Source organism: Cynoglossus semilaevis, chromosome 6 (genome assembly GCF_000523025.1).
Source record: "Cynoglossus semilaevis isolate Cse_v1.0 chromosome 6, Cse_v1.0, whole genome shotgun sequence".
Lineage (NCBI taxonomy): Eukaryota > Metazoa > Chordata > Actinopteri > Pleuronectiformes > Cynoglossidae > Cynoglossus > Cynoglossus semilaevis.
Genome location: NC_024312.1, coordinates 13,085,629 through 13,101,184, shown reverse-complemented (window position 1 = coordinate 13,101,184; position 15,556 = coordinate 13,085,629). Strand labels below are relative to the sequence as shown.

Genomic DNA, 15,556 nt, shown 5'->3' with positions numbered 1-15,556 from the left:
CCTTCCTCCTCCACTGGACTCCAACGCTAACGCCGGTAAGTCCACTGCTGTCAACCAGTCACACACACACACCCACACACACGCACACGTACAAACATACACACTCTGAGCGACGGCTTTGATTTCACTCTACAACCCGCAGCAGGACTGACTTACAGAGACGCATCTGTCGGGTACGTACACAACGTAATATAACGGCATGCAGCAAACGCATCGTTTTTCTGTTTACTTTGGGAATGAACAAACAAAAATAATAAAAGAGAGAAAAATGGATAAGACGTGACAGGAAAATGATGCAGGTTCTGGAAGAGAGAGAGAGAGAGACAGAGAGAGAGAGAGAGAGAGATGTGGTTGTCTGAGGGACGGAGGCTGTGGCTTCGTCGGTACAGATGGAGAGAGTGAAGAGAGAGTAGCGACATATTATTTTCCGTTATGTGGAAAATTCCGCATAACGGAAGTTTAAACGCGCTCGTGTCGAAGGCGGAGGCCTGACAGATACCGGCTGTGTAAATGTAACGTCATCACGGCGGGATTTAACAATGTCCAGTCCTGGTTCTTTTATGTCTTTTTAATGTTTTACAGAGAAACAGACGGGGAGGTGTACACAGCTGCTATTAATGACTGTGTTACAGATGCTGTGTTTTCGCTGTGTGTTTGTCAGGCTTGTTTGAATTCTAGAACGTACCACGAGAATTACCTAGACATTAACAGTATTTCCTCCAGAACGGTTCCAGCAGCTGCTTCCTGTCAGCTCCAGCACTGTGAGCTGTAGTTTCACGTATTGTAATCACGTTGAACTACTCTAACCCCCGTTATTCATTCACCACAACCACTCACATGTGACGTTCACTCTAGCTGAACCCAAAGACTCGTGAATTTAAATGTTTTAATTTCGTCGTATCGCTCAGCAGCTTGAAGGTTCCGCCGTTTTTAAACCCCCTCTGTCAGGTATCTGACGGGCTATGCTAATGTGACATTACACAATTTCCTTAAAAGTACATATAATCACATAAACCTAATCCTCAGTTATAAATTATATGACATTCGGTTCATTGGCAGGGATACTAACGGCTTTTTTTGTTTTTGTTTTTTTAAAAAGTGAATTGTATTAAAATTAAAAATAATATCTCTTTGGAAATGATAAGGACATTTCTGGGGTAAAAAATCTCTTCATTTGGAAAATATGGCCAGTAGAGGTCATTATAGCAACTGGGTGGATGCAAAGCTGCTGTTGAAACCAAAAGAAGAAAGGTGGCGTTGTACAGATGAAAGAATTAGGTTAACAAATATTAAAATAGCATATCCCAAATTAGAATATTTTTGTGTAGTGGGGTGCTATTTGCTGCAAACTTCGAGTTGTTTTTTTGTTGTTGTTTAGAAGTATAATTAAATATTTTGCTTATTTAAGGTGCAAAGCACAAAAGAATGTTAAAGCGCTCCAATATTTTTAGCCAACTAGCCCAGTGTTAGGAGTAGCTCACTGCCAGGGCGCTAACTGCAATAACAACTGTAGAGAGTGGACCACATTGACGTGCAGCTAAAAGCTATATCCTTATAGTTTGGGTCTGCAGTTCTAGCTTGTCGTTTACAACTTAAAGCATGCATCTCCAGCTCAGTTTCCCACAGAGTTGCCTTAATTGATGTTTGACTGCTCTGCTTCAAGAGTTGATTGTGCTGGTAAAAAAATAAAATAAATTAATAATATGAATATGAAAAGAAATATATATAATAATACATGTAATACATTCGATTACAGGTCTAGGGTTTCTCCAGTGAATAAATATATAATAACTGCACCTTACAACTGACACCTATTAGCCAGCATAACACCCATTTGCACCCTATTTGACTTTATTAAACCACAAATATGTCCACAAATGTACATTCTTGCTTCAGTAATATTACATTGTTTTTCACAGTGCATTAAAGGTCACAGCAGTGAATGAGCCTGTGTTAATCCTGCCCCTCTTTGCAATCCTACTTCCTCTTTTGTATTAATGGCATCTGGCCTCCTTTGTGTTTATTTCCGTCTTCCACCAGGTCTGCCCATCAGCAAAATAGATATTTAAGAATAATATTACCTGTATGATGTGTAGACATTCTTCATATATTCACTATCGCAAGTTACATTTATACTCATTTTAATATAATCTATTTAAAAATGAAGCCCACTAAAAAGTGGGGCGCTAACACTTGCAGCAATGCATATGCTATTTATAGTCCATGCACATGTTTCCTTATAGTCACCTGTATTAGTGTATTAGTAGAAGTAGTATGTAGGTCGTTATAAGGCCACGCAGTGAATGCAATATAGCTTTCCTGGAAATAATTGATGAGCTGAGCCATTCTTGGGTGTAAGGTGACCTATCTTGTTCTCTGAAGCAGGAATATTGTACCTTTTCGCTGTCGTGCTAAAAATTCTGCTCTTGCTATATTTTAGAAGAAGAAAAACCCTAGTGTGTTTACGATATCATTTCACCTTTATATTTTTATTCAGTACAGTTATATTCATACAGTTGGTAAGTGTCGAAGATTCAGCACAATTGCATCTGGTGAACAAGAAGGTGTTTTAGAAGTACTTCTCAAGAGGTGCTGTATACCTCTGTGAACGGTTTTTGCGCTTTTAAAGGTAACCAAATGCCTCAATGCAGCATTTGTTTGTTTTTTGAAAGAAAACCTCACACACAGTGGAAGTATTGTGTCCTTATCAAGGCCACTGGGCAGCCAAGATGGAGCCAAAACAGATAAATGCTCACGTGACTCCAGAAACTGGGCCATCAGGGATACCTGTGGTGTCAGAGGGGCTGAATTCTACACCATACCTTTGCACTGGAAAAGCATTGCTGTGCTTAGATTGAAGAGGCCTTCGTCGTGAGTAGGAATTCGATTTATAACTTTAAGAATATAATACTTGTAGATCACTGAGGAATGTAACAGTGGACAGACAGCGGGCAGGCTGTGTTTGATATTAGAGCCAGACTCCGCGTTACCTCACACACTTGTGTTCATGGCAGACCTCTGTGCAGATCCCCTGTCGCTCAGACCGTGCTTTGATAACAAGAGCATTTCACATTAGACAGATGGGCTGAAATGACAGGATTCTCTAACGAGGAAAGGCTGGTGTGATTGATTTCATTTATTCTCTGCCTCTTTGACAGTGCAGCCAGTCATGTGAGTGCAGTGATTCCTCACAGCTCTGTCACTTCTCCCTTCCCGTCATGTCTTCCTATCGCCACACTTAATGTGATAGAGTCAGCAGAACCCTTTTTTTTTCTCTTTAAAAGTCGAGGACAGAGGCAGGCACAGAGCTGCACAGACCGAGGTTGTTGTTGTTGTTGTTGTGGATTGTCAAGAGTTTTGGAATGTTTAAACCAGTGGTCCCCAAACATGGGGGGATGTTTCCCCCCTAGAAATGAATTCTAATTATATTTAATTGTATTTGTGAGTTTTTTTATTGCATTTGTAATGTTTAACAGATGCCTTAACGGAGCTCTAAGACAGAAGTGTCTTAACTGATAAGGTGTGAGCAGCTAAGTGCTTATTGTGTTGTTGCTTACGTTTTAGTGATGGACAAGGGTCAGCACCAACTGTTATCTGTTTGTGAGTATCTGGAGGATCAGCGTAGTCTATTGGCCGGTTCTGTTTTAAGTTCAAGGTTCGACATGTGAACATGTGAAGTTTTCCAATAACCTTGTCCTTTCCTGTTTGCTCATCAGTTCTTATCTGCATGTACTAGGCAGGCACACACACACACACACACACACACACACATAAACAGACATACACCTTCTCTATGCGTGTTCTTATATCTGCTTATCTGAAAGCAATTTTTGAAAGCTGTGATATGTAAAATTTCTTTGGAAAAAAATATTTAATGTAACTAATAATTATTTATATTTAATTATTAGTTGAATTATGTAATTAACCAAAGAAGTGATCATTAATTTGATGAGTTGACATTTATTGTAGCCAGCCAGGCAGTGTCAGTGTCTGACGTGAAGTTATACTGTCAGTCTCCATTCAGGATAGACTAGGCTAGGCTAAGCTAACCCTGTAATTAGCCTGTTATTATCAGCCTCACATAAAATGCTCAGCACCTTATTATTTGCGTTACTGCCTCCTGCTGGCTTATTTTAAGTGATAGATATATACATCTGTAGAGGCATCCCGGTTACTTGCAACAAAAAAGAGATAAAATACAAAAAGAGAGATAAGTTAACCACAATCACACACTCCAACTTTCCATTTCCTATTTTGCAGGGATATCTTGAATACTGTTCTTGTGCTGCTTGATTGCCATGTTTTGCTACATACTCTATAATCTGCATGTCTTGTTTTCTTACAAGGCCCACTGGTCTTCGGGAGACACTGCAGTGAGGGAGTCAAACACTGGACTTGGAACAGACACAGTTGTACGGCGTACATGAGTTGAGGTTGACAAGCAAAGCTGCAGGGTTGGAAAAAAAAAGACGAGAAATGTCACTTTAATGGTCTGACTCAACTGAAAACCACCATTTTGTTAACTGTTGGTTAAAAAAAAAAGAAAGGCTATAGAAGTATATTATATATTATAAAGTATATATAAAAGTATATTCAGTGAATCATTGAGAGGAAGCCATCGACGAAACGTGACATTGTTCTTTTGTGGAGCGTGCCTAGTGTGTTTGTTTGGTGAAAAAGCGGCCGCGTTGAGAGGAAGTGAGCTGTGAGCTGTTAGGTAAGAGCAGCTGGGAGAACAGAGGAGCAGCTTGCTGACCTGTTGTTACACCCTCTCTCCAGCCTCCATCCTAAACCAAACACATCAAACCACAGCTGCATTCATCACGAGATGCAGTTGTGGGAACAGTCAACATGCATGCATGCTGTGTAATCCCTCTGAAGCCGATCCTCAGGATTTAGTGTCACCGGTGTCACACAAGTGACTCACTCTGCAGAGAAAACCTACCCGTCAGCAAAGATCTGAGGGGGAAAGGATGTGTTTGTGAATCGTGACTGGAGGAAGTTATGGGGGGAGGGCTGGCGAGGAGACGAGAGGAGAGGAGAGGAGGAGGCAGGTTGTACACGTAGAGGTAAGCTGTGATTGGTGGATGCAGTGGGTGGAGAGAATGACAGGGAAAATGAGAAGCATCTTTTCTTTTCACTCTGAATGTTTTTTTTGTCCTACACTGTACAAATATAGCGAATATCTGAGGCTCATCATCTCTGGGATTTGTTCAGCATGAACTCCGTGAACTGACATTTCAAACTGTCGTAGCTTCAACCAGGTTAGGCTGTGTTTTAACTGACACTGATGCATTCACAGGAAAATAGGAAAAGAAAGACATTGGTAAATGTCATGGTAAAGAGTATATTTATATATATTTCATATATTTTAACTATATATTTTATAAGAAGATTTAGATTTAGTTTGTCATAGGAAAACATTTTTAACCTTTAGGGCTTCTAACACAGGCTTATATGTGGTGTCTGGTCCACAACAGAGATCCTTGAAACTCAATCATGATCACCAGCTCAGAGATACTTATTGTTTAGCTCAGAGTGACTCAGAATCAGATCCAAATTCTTGGGCAGAGGAGAGCAGGAGCACGGGCAATTTAGTTTTACAAATCAGAAGCGTTGGTGGAAGTGGAAGAGAAAAGTGAAAAACAATAACAGACATTGTTTTTTCTTATTCTTTTCTCTTCCTGACTGGTTGAATTCATTTTCTTTATATAATCTTGACCTCTTAATCCAACCTTCTTGACAGCCTTGCTCTATGATTGGGCCCGTACTGTATCTAATTACCTGCACCATCTAATGACTGCAGGCCTCACGTTCGAACCTTAATCATAAAATCCTTGAGAAAATTAAAAAAAGAGGCCCTTCTGAACTCACCGCAGGCGATATCGTACCTACTCCGGTTTACTCACTTGTCAGGCAGGTGTGTATTTAATGCCTGGGCACCTTTCATTAAAATAGACTTGGTTGTGTTTAAAGCTCATGTACGGTTGACGAAATGACATCAGTCGGTTTGATCAAAATATTTGTATAACCTACACATGCGCATGGAGTGAAAATTTAGAGAAAATATTTTTAGAAGGTTTTAGAAGAAACATTCCGGTGTTCGCAGCTTAACTCATTTGTTCATTTCGAAGTAGAATATGCTATAGACGACTCCAGTAAAATGTCTTTTGACTTTCGAGGAGCTGCGGAGTCTCTGCCCTCTCTGGGCGTATTTCGATTGTTGGGTTGATTCTCGTCTTCGTTGTGAGGAAGGTATTTACGAAAGAAGAGAGTTTTGAAAGGTGTGTTTGAATGGCTGCAGAATGAGGCCTGTCCCCCACTGGAAAAGCCATAGAGGCTGCTTAATAACAGGTCACAACATGTGAGTGTGGGTTGTGTTCTTGTCGGTCGCAGGGTGTAACCTTTTGTCCGTCCTTCATACAAAGCCGTGATGAGTACACACACACACACACACACACGTACAGATTTCCTACTAATGCCATTCATCCACCCATCCATTCATTAACGAACCATTTCTTTACCTTCTCTGGTTTCACCCTGTAGTCAGTCCATCACAGCTGCACTTCACACCTTTTCTTCACCCTGTAGTCAGTCCATCACAGCTTCACTTACAGAACCAGTCACACCTTTTCACCTTTAAAGATCTTTTTTTTTTTTTTAAATGACCCTGCTGCCAAATGTGTGTACTTACATAATTGGACAGTGGAAGTAAATCAATTCCCTTTTAGCTTCTCTTTTCCCTGATAATAACCACAACAGTACTGGTATTAGTCCACACATAGTAGAAGTTTGACCAAATGTAAATGTCTGATGCTTTTTATCAAAAGCGAAGAACCTCACTTTAATACTGTCTTCAGAATTCTGAGCCCGCAGGAGGGGAAAAAAAAAAACTGTCAACGTACAGTCATTGAAAACAAACTTTCCTTCCTCTTGACACTGAACGGCTCATCACCTTTTTCAGTTTGTACAAAGACCTCGTGGATTAAATGTTGACTCCACCCGTATAAAATAAAAAAATACTATTCTGCAGGAGCTCCATGGAGGTTAATACTGTAACTGGAGAAGGCTGATAAAATTGACTTGAGTACAAGTCCCTCCCCATCAAGAAGCTCATCCCTCTCACATTTGGCCGGAGGCTGAGTGATTCAATAAAACAGGCTCAAAAATATTTCCTCCTACCCCCTCGAGTATCTAGTATTTTAAAAATGTAATATTTTAAACAAAAATGTATCCTCTTTCTATAGTGCAGACATGTATTCCAATGTACTAGTGTGCATCTTTTTTTGAATACAAAGCTCCGCATCATTCAAAATTCATTTAATGTCACTAGAAAAGAATCATCTCTGACCGAGTGTCTCATTTTGTAATACCTGGGGACATAACAAAGAGTTATGGCAAAAAATATTGGATTGTATTTTTGACTACTCTTTTTGTTTGTTACCAGATGTTGACCTTTTATTTGTGATGACCTCTCTTTTTTATTTTGAATTGGACATAATGTAACCTAATGATGTTCTTTCTGTCTTTTTTCCAGAAACGCTAAAGGGAGAAAATAACCAGAACCAGACATCCTACTCTTACTGGGAAAGTCAAATTCAACAGACCCATCATTAACTCTATTCCCCTCTCTCTCTCTCTCTCCGACGAGCTAACAGATTAGCATTTTGAGCAGCCTGGCTAGAGATAAATGGCTGACAAGCAGATCAGGTGGGTTAAAAAAAAGTCCCTAAATTATTTTCTCATCACTAAGGCCTTGTTCATTTCTGCTGACCTGAATGCTTTTCACCACTTCCGTCCAGTTTGCCTGCCAAATTAATTAATGGGGGGATCGCTGGCCTGATTGGAGTGACCTGTGTGTTTCCCATTGACCTAGCCAAGACCCGCTTGCAAAACCAGCAAAATGGGTCTCGCCTCTACACCAGCATGTAGGTGCCAAAGACTTCTTGTGTTTTATGAATGACAAAGACCCCACAGACCCCACTTCCTACCCTATAATCAGTAGTGATGTTTTTTCATCATTTCAGGTCAGACTGCCTTATCAAAACCATTCGGTCAGAGGGCTATTTTGGAATGTACCGAGGTAAGTTCCTCTGATTAAACGACACGAGATCAATATTATCAGTAAAGCTGCTGTGTTTTTCTTATTTTTTTTTCTCTTTTTCTCCATTGTTTTTATGTCTTCATAGGGGCTGCAGTGAATTTAACCCTAGTGACCCCAGAGAAAGCCATCAAATTGGCTGCCAATGACTTCTTCAGGCATCACCTCTCTAAGGACGGGTGAGGCATAAAACTTCTGACAGGTTGAGTGACACTTATACACCCCCCAATACACAGTGTGATTAAAGGCTGTGTTGACTCTCCTGTAATCTGACACATTAGCTGCCAAGGCTAATCCAGCCAGCATCTTGCAGTTAATTAATCTTTTGTTAGCTTCATGGTTTAGCAGTAATGGTATATGTAGCAGCGTGCTATAAGCGTGCTATAACGTGTTAAAAATCACACTAAAGGGTTAAAGTATTAGATTCTGTAGGGGGTGTCAGTGGCCTAAGTGTTAACAGTCGCCAGTACTAGATGCACATTGTACCCCGGGGGCAGTGTCTGCACAAATACACCTGAAGGTTTCTGGTGCATCTATTTCTGTCTCTATGGTGACAAATAAGGAAGCCGATGAACGATTGACTTGTCTGGCTTAGGCGCTCTCCTTGTGAATTATTAATCTGCCCTCATGCTTGACGTGTTAATGTGGAAGACCCAGACTAGCACTTCAGCACAGGTCAGAGAAGGCGGCTTTATGCTTGAAAATAGACTCCATCTGACAGCAACACAAAAACAGCATCGCTCAGCAATTAACGTTTGTCAAGTCTCTCCTGAACAACACTGAAACCTTGAATGTACATTTACATTCGTGAAAACCTAGAGAGCAGTGAAGTAACGTGAAGTAATGCTTAGTTTGAAGTGTTAGTTAGCGGTGAGCTGCTAGTTAGTTGTGTTTTTCCTTTTTTTTTTGCAAGCAATGAAAATATTTCTATGTGAAAATATTCAAGATTTAGAAATGGATTCAGTAGATGGAAGTGATATAAAGATTTAAATAAAACAAAGATATTGTACTGGTCGTTTTTATGGTACTAAGCTAATATTGCAGGTCTCTGTCTTAGTTTCCTGTACAGTTATTGTTCATCTCTATTTTTATCATTCCAGAAAGCTCACACTGCTCAAAGAAATGCTGGCAGGTTGTGGGGCAGGTACTTGCCAGGTAAGTAATTAGGTGCATTTTTGCTTTTACTCCAAAATCCTGTTATCACCTTCATCAATGTTGTCATGTGTTGACACGCAATGTCAACACAGCAAGTCTTAAAAACATTCTTTTTTATGTGTCTTTTTTAAATAATTGGGTTCACATTTTTATGATTCGCAATTCATAAAATTAAGATTTGCAGCGACGGCAGCCAGATGAGAGTGATCAGATCAGATACTGTGGGAGTGTTCAGCCTTGAGTGCCGGAGTGTGTCAGGGTAAAACGTTTGCCCTGTTGTTAATAAGGGCAAAGCTCAAACCCAAAGAACGTGATTAGATTAAACACAGTAGACCTTGTATTAAGAATCCTGTTGAAAATGCTGCTATCTCAGCCTAAATCCAGTTAACTAGTTAGCTCTACATGGATTATTGTGGAAAAAAAAACAAAACAGAAGCTGACATTTACCTATGGGTGATCAGTAGGTTTACACCAGACATGAAGTTGGAATTAGCCTGAAACACTAACGTGAAACATCACATGTGAAGAAACGTTTCAGCTCTCGTCTTTTATCTGATTTGACTGCAGGTTATTGTTACGACCCCCATGGAGATGTTGAAAATTCAACTTCAAGATGCTGGAAGAATTGGTAAGAGAAAATTAAAAAAAAAAGAGAAAGTTATGGACTCATGTTTAGGATAGAGAAACAGTGGTCTCATGTGGTGAAGTTGGTAATTACAACATACAACACTCGACATAATGAGTCATTTCCGTTACTTTAACACAATCCTAACAGGTTTTGCATTCACTCTAACTGGTGCTCGGTGTTCTATTTCCCCACAGCCGCTCAGAGGAAGCTGATGCCAGAGACAGTGGCACCAGGGACTGTTGAGACCAAGTCCCAGACAGCCATGCAGCTCACAAGACAGTTACTGAGGGAGAAAGGCATTGCTGGCCTGTATAAAGGCCTGGGTGCCACATTGCTCAGGTAGGCCAGATCTGGCAACGCTGCACTTTTAGCAACCAGCTGCAACAAACTGTACTCATGTGTTATCCTTTTTTCTTTTTTTTTTCCTTTTCACAGGGACGTTCCATTCTCCATCATTTACTTCCCCCTCTTCGCTAATCTAAATAAAATGGGTAATAAAGGTGCAGAAGGCCCCGCTCCCTTCTACGTGTCATTTATATCGGGCTGCCTCGCCGGGAGCACGGCAGCGGTTGCTGTCAACCCTGTAGATGGTGAGCAGCGGGACAGTGAAGGTTGATACAGAAATGTATGAGCTGATAGTGGGCTCTGAATTCACCTGAGCTGTGTGTGTGTGTGTGTGTGTGTGTGTGTGTTGCAGTGATAAAGACGCGACTGCAGTCCTTGAACAGAGGGAGCTCAGAAGACACGTACAGCGGCGTGACAGACTGTATCAGGTAACCTCATTGTGTCTTCGCTGCCGCACAACCTGGGTGGGCTGGGGGTGAAGTGGACGTCTCACCGCGTCCGCTGGAATGATGATCTCTGTGTCTCCGATTACATTTGAAATGAAATGCTCTTTCAATCGTTTCCTAGGAAAATTATGCGTAACGAGGGTCCCTCTGCGTTCCTGAAAGGAGCCTACTGTCGAGCCCTGGTCATCGCACCACTGTTTGGCATCGCCCAGGTGGTCTACTTCCTGGGCGTGGGTGAATTTATACTCAGCTTCCTGCCTAAGAAAGACAAGTAAAAAGCACCTTTTTACTGCCTTCCCGTCCCATCAACTGTGTGAGTAATCACCTCGCACTGATAGAAGGTTTTTGTTCGATCGAGACCAATTCTATTTTCTTTTCTTTTCATTTGTTTTGTTGAATGTTTAAAAAAAAAATAATTAAGGAGAGAGCATTGGTTTGCCAAGCTGCCTGTCGTGGCACACAAAATTCCAGTAGGCCCACTCAACTGTCGCCCTGGAAATAAAGCCACAGATATCAGTTGATATTTTGGATTAGAAAAAAAATTAATCACTTTATAATCAGAGGTTTTATTGCAATGTTATGAAAAATGATTGAATGTGGACTTTTCAAAGTAGACGTACTGCCCTCTGTTGCTGCAGTTCTACAGTCTCAGAAGTTTGCTACGTCATCCTGTAAATCATAGAGAAAAACATAGTAATCCATAGAAGATTTTAATCCCTAACCAGCTAAATGAATTACTCTGCCTGTATTTGTGACTAGTAGCTTAAGTATATTTATATATAAATATCTACAAAATGTTCCTTCTAATATTTCCCAGGCCCTATACCCTGAAAGTAAACAAATCTATGCCAGAGTTATGTGTCGATGCCATTAGAGCACCTACAGAATCCTTCCTGAGAGGACACTTCTATTCCTGTAAATGGTCCTTATGAGCTCAGCCATTCGACTCAAGTAGATCAGGTTCCATCTGATATAAAGTGCTGCCGTAATGCTTCCAATATGCTGCCTTTCTAAAGAGATTGCTCTGTTTTGTGGTCACGTGAAGGCACCTTAACTACGTTTCGGGCATTATGACCTATTCTACAGGTACTGAGCTACAGTATATTGTAGAGCAGTGATTCCCGACCTCTGTGCTGCGGCACATCGGTGTGCCATGAGAGATCATTTCACTTAATTTATCTGAGAGCTCTAATTTATTCATGTACTGTATGTGACCGTGACAGGCAGAACAATTACATATTCGTCCACTAGATGGCAGCAAATGCTAAAAAAAAACTATAGAAAAGCTGTTGAAGAAAATCTTTCTTTGATTCCTGAGAGCGTGTCAGCATTGTGTTCCATTAAACAGGCACAGGTTTCACACTGAGTAGGTAAATTCAAACCTATCCAGAATTATGTTGCATATAATTTTGTGACATTTCTTCTCTAATGTAAATGCCGTGGCTCCAAAAAGGTTGGGGAACACTGTGGTAGATACCGGTCAACTGGCAGTGTCCTCTCAGAATGTTTAAATCTAGGTTCAGTTCATCTCTCAGTTTAAGGATATGCCAGTTATAGATAAGGGGAAGTAGAGACTCTACGGCTGCACCACAGGTTTGAATGAGAATTTGATCCTACCCTGGACTGGCTCTGGCTTTTCACCATAACCTACTACAGGCTAATCAGTGATGTCACAGTAGGGGTTACCTCTGAAGGATGACGGAAAACACCTACTGTGATATCACTGCCTGGTTTGCAGACACTGCAGTGGCAGTTTTCCAAAAATTAGAACACATTAGTGTGAACATAAAAGTGGCAGGTTGTTAGTAGAACAGCTGTATTTATGCTGAATAGTAAAACATTAGGCTAGTAGGCTTTAGCTGCAGCCACTCCTGTCCCTTCAGACTCAAAGTCTGTTATTTCCATTGTTTACCACTGATTTTAGAGTCCATTCAAATCCTTTTGCAGTGGCAGGATCCAAAGATCCAGTGGAAAACATTCTTTGTCAGTAGATATGAGTTTATCGTTCGGTGTATTTTCCGAACCAATCATCTCTGCTCGTGTGATCGCTTTAGAGGTTCTGTTTGCTTTAAGCCGCCCGGGAACGCGTCTGTCATCTCCCGTCGGCACGTCACAGAACTGCCCCTGCCGTTGGTTTCTCCTAGCGTAGATGAAGGTGACTTTGAAGTGTATCTGTCCAGTCACATTCCTTCTCCCCACTCCCACTGGATGAGCAGCTCCTCAAATGTACTGTTACACCGTAGATACGCGATGCAACCTTTCAGTGTATTACCATCGGTGGGAGTGGGTTATTTATCACTATTCCCTAAATAGCACTATATACAGTATTTGTATGTGTTGTTGTACTGTGTCAAAAGTGTCCACATTAACTATATTGTACATACGCAGATTATATGAACTGTTTTTATCTTTTTCTTTCATTAATTGTTTGTTCTGTAATGATGGCTTATTTGCACACCTACCTCTCCTACACCCCCAGCCCCGCCCGAAATCCACCATGTGAAGATTTTAATTTTACTTTGTTGTGCACATATCGAATGAAGAAACATGTTTAACGTGACTAACGTGAATATTTGAACAGAAAAAAACAGCAACACATGAGGGTAAGTCAAGAAGTTTTAAGACAGAGAGATAATACCTTCTTGATGGCACAAGGTCACGACCTGCTGCTTCGCCTGGTTGGACTGAAATCTAGTTCATATCAAGAAGAGTCAGTTATAGCTGGATGTTTGCTACGGATTCAAAAACCCGATCAATGTAACACACTTGACAAGGATATAACTATCAATATTGTCAAAGCCCTTATAAAGGTGTCTTACCATGATTTGGATCTAAAAAATAAGGCTTTTTTAAAAAAAAAAAAAAATTATATCATATGAAGTAGAACACTCTGACCTACCCTCATATGCATCTACACCATGAGGGTCTATTGTAAAAGGGAACACTTGTAAGGATCACCCTCAGCGTTTTTCGGAGCTGCCCTTTATACGTAGCTGTTGCTTCAATCTGCCGACCAACCCATTGTCCTGTTTCCTACTGTTTTCACAACTCGGACCAAATGAAGCTCTGTGTGTTTTTTTTTTGTGTGACTCGTGGTACTATTTAAACAGTTTTGGAAACGGGAGCCTCCGGACTAGGCCAACATGGACCTGACAGACCGTCTGTCATTTTGAAGGGTGCTTCTTCATGATGTAGCTGCAGTGTGACAACCCCCGCCAACCAAGGTTGTACCGAGTGAACTGCAGACTCACAATTCTCATTGTTGTTCGTGTCTTAACTGAAAGCCATAGTGAGGTCATCGACTGGCACCTCCAGCGATGGTAAAAGAAAAAAACAGAGCTGCCTGCTCATGTGAGATTTGTTATGAAGTACTGTTGTAGTTTGTTTTGTTTTGGTTTGTTTTTTTGGATATTGTGATTGCCATCATCTCATATATACAGTACTGTTATTGTGATCATACTGTTTATTTATGTGTTTATGAGAAGATTGTGATGATTTCTGACCTTTCCTCTGCTCATCTTTTTATTTTCCAAACGTCTGGTTGAATCTCAAGACAAACGTTGTGCAAGTCACTCTGTGAATTTCCCGACCTTGGAACATTTGGTTTTGTACGTGCGTGCGTGTCGGACCGTGTATTGCTGTAGTTGCCGTGTAGTTTTTGGCGTGTCAGTGAGGTGTTTTCCCCCATTTGAATTCATTGTTAATTCCTTTCCACGTGTCTTAGTCCTCAGCCTCTCCCCAGCACCTACGATCCAGGGCGAGGGGGAAACAGAGGAGCTCTGAACACCAAATGTAAATGACTTAGAGTGTAAACAATCATAGAAAGCACAAAGGATTATAAGGCACAGAAAAACCACATGGCCCTGCTCAGACGAAGCCCTTTGTAAACCGTGAGCTGCTGTCGCAGACGCGGCTCACAGATATAGCTTTTAGTTTTGTAAGATCTCTTCTCTGTGTGTGTGTGTGTAAGTGTGATCTACACGGGCTCAGACAGGCGGTCATTAGGAGACCTATGAGCAGTTCAGTGACAAAATGATGTTTATTGCCTACATATTCTAATTAAATCAGATATAAGAATGTATCTTAGATGTTATAAGATGTATTATAATTATAGTCAAGAGTTTATGACATTTTAAATTTGAAGTTTTGTGCTTTACACATTCACGGAAAAATTCACAAACCAGCTCACCGATATGCAATAAGTAGAAGCTACACACAAGACAAACACTAGAGGAAAAAAAAACCCCAAACTTGTCAATCACAGTAACTCACACAATGTCTGAATAATGCAACTGGGACCTCAGAGGTCATGTGGGGTCAGAACTTTTCTCCCAGGCCTCTGTTTTCTTCCTCCAAGAGGAAATGTGCATCATAGCACTTTAAACACAAGGACCCACCAGACTGTCCATCTACAAATGTCTGTGACATCCAGGGTGTTCATGAATATACAGTGAAGGGCACAGTTGTACTTAGACATTGTTTACAATGCAATGCAATGAAAAATAAATAAATAAAAGATGAACTATTGTGTACCCTGTCACGATTTGCTGTTCAATAAAGTGACTATCCTGTAATCATCTGGTCATGATGAGTCTATTTTAAACTCCTTTCCCCATTTTTATTTTTTTTTTTAATTTACCTCCCCTCACTTGTCCGCAGATCTGCCCAAACAAACCTCCTCTCCCCAGTCATTCGCTCCAAACACCCATCCCGAGGGGGGGGGGACAAAATGTTCTCTGTAGCTGCCTTCTCCCTCTGGAATTTACTTCCTCACATCATTACAGACTGCCACTGAACGACCACATTTTGTGGCAGCCTGTGAGTTCCAGCCATGTATTTAATGGCGCCTCCCGTGGCGGCCCCTGTCAATTGCAAAGACTC

The 15,556-nt window shown here is 40.9% G+C and overlaps 1 protein-coding gene across 4 annotated transcripts; it reads left to right on the top strand.

The window, feature by feature from the left end:
* The first annotated feature begins 44 nt into the window (after positions 1-44).
* On the top strand, positions 45-15,249 carry slc25a22a (solute carrier family 25 member 22a). Of its 4 annotated transcripts, none has more exons than XM_008312162.3 (11): positions 45-173; positions 7,538-7,710; positions 7,803-7,928; positions 8,028-8,083; positions 8,190-8,280; positions 9,202-9,256; positions 9,824-9,884; positions 10,079-10,223; positions 10,320-10,474; positions 10,582-10,657; positions 10,797-15,249. In XM_008312162.3, the coding sequence occupies exons 2-11, from the start codon at positions 7,691-7,693 to the stop codon at positions 10,948-10,950; spliced, it is 939 nt and encodes a 312-aa protein (XP_008310384.1). In that variant the 5' UTR covers positions 45-173; positions 7,538-7,690; the 3' UTR covers positions 10,951-15,249. The 4 variants fall into 4 exon arrangements, with proteins under 4 accessions (XP_008310384.1, XP_016888582.1, XP_024911826.1 ...); XM_017033093.2 differs by lacking the exon at positions 45-173 and adding an exon at positions 2,354-2,871; XM_025056058.1 differs by lacking the exon at positions 45-173 and adding an exon at positions 2,354-2,875.
* The last annotated feature ends 307 nt before the right edge of the window (positions 15,250-15,556 follow it).

What these genes read in the sequence shown, in the direction of transcription:
- slc25a22a (XM_008312162.3), top strand. Translation starts at nt 7,691, where the DNA reads ATGGCTGACAAGCAGATCAG. An exon ending in TCTCGCCTCTACACCAGCAT is followed by an intron (nt 7,929 to 8,027) that starts GTAGGTGCCAAA and finishes TCATCATTTCAG; the next exon opens with GTCAGACTGCCTTATCAAAA. An exon ending in GTGGGGCAGGTACTTGCCAG is followed by an intron (nt 9,257 to 9,823) that starts GTAAGTAATTAG and finishes ATTTGACTGCAG; the next exon opens with GTTATTGTTACGACCCCCAT.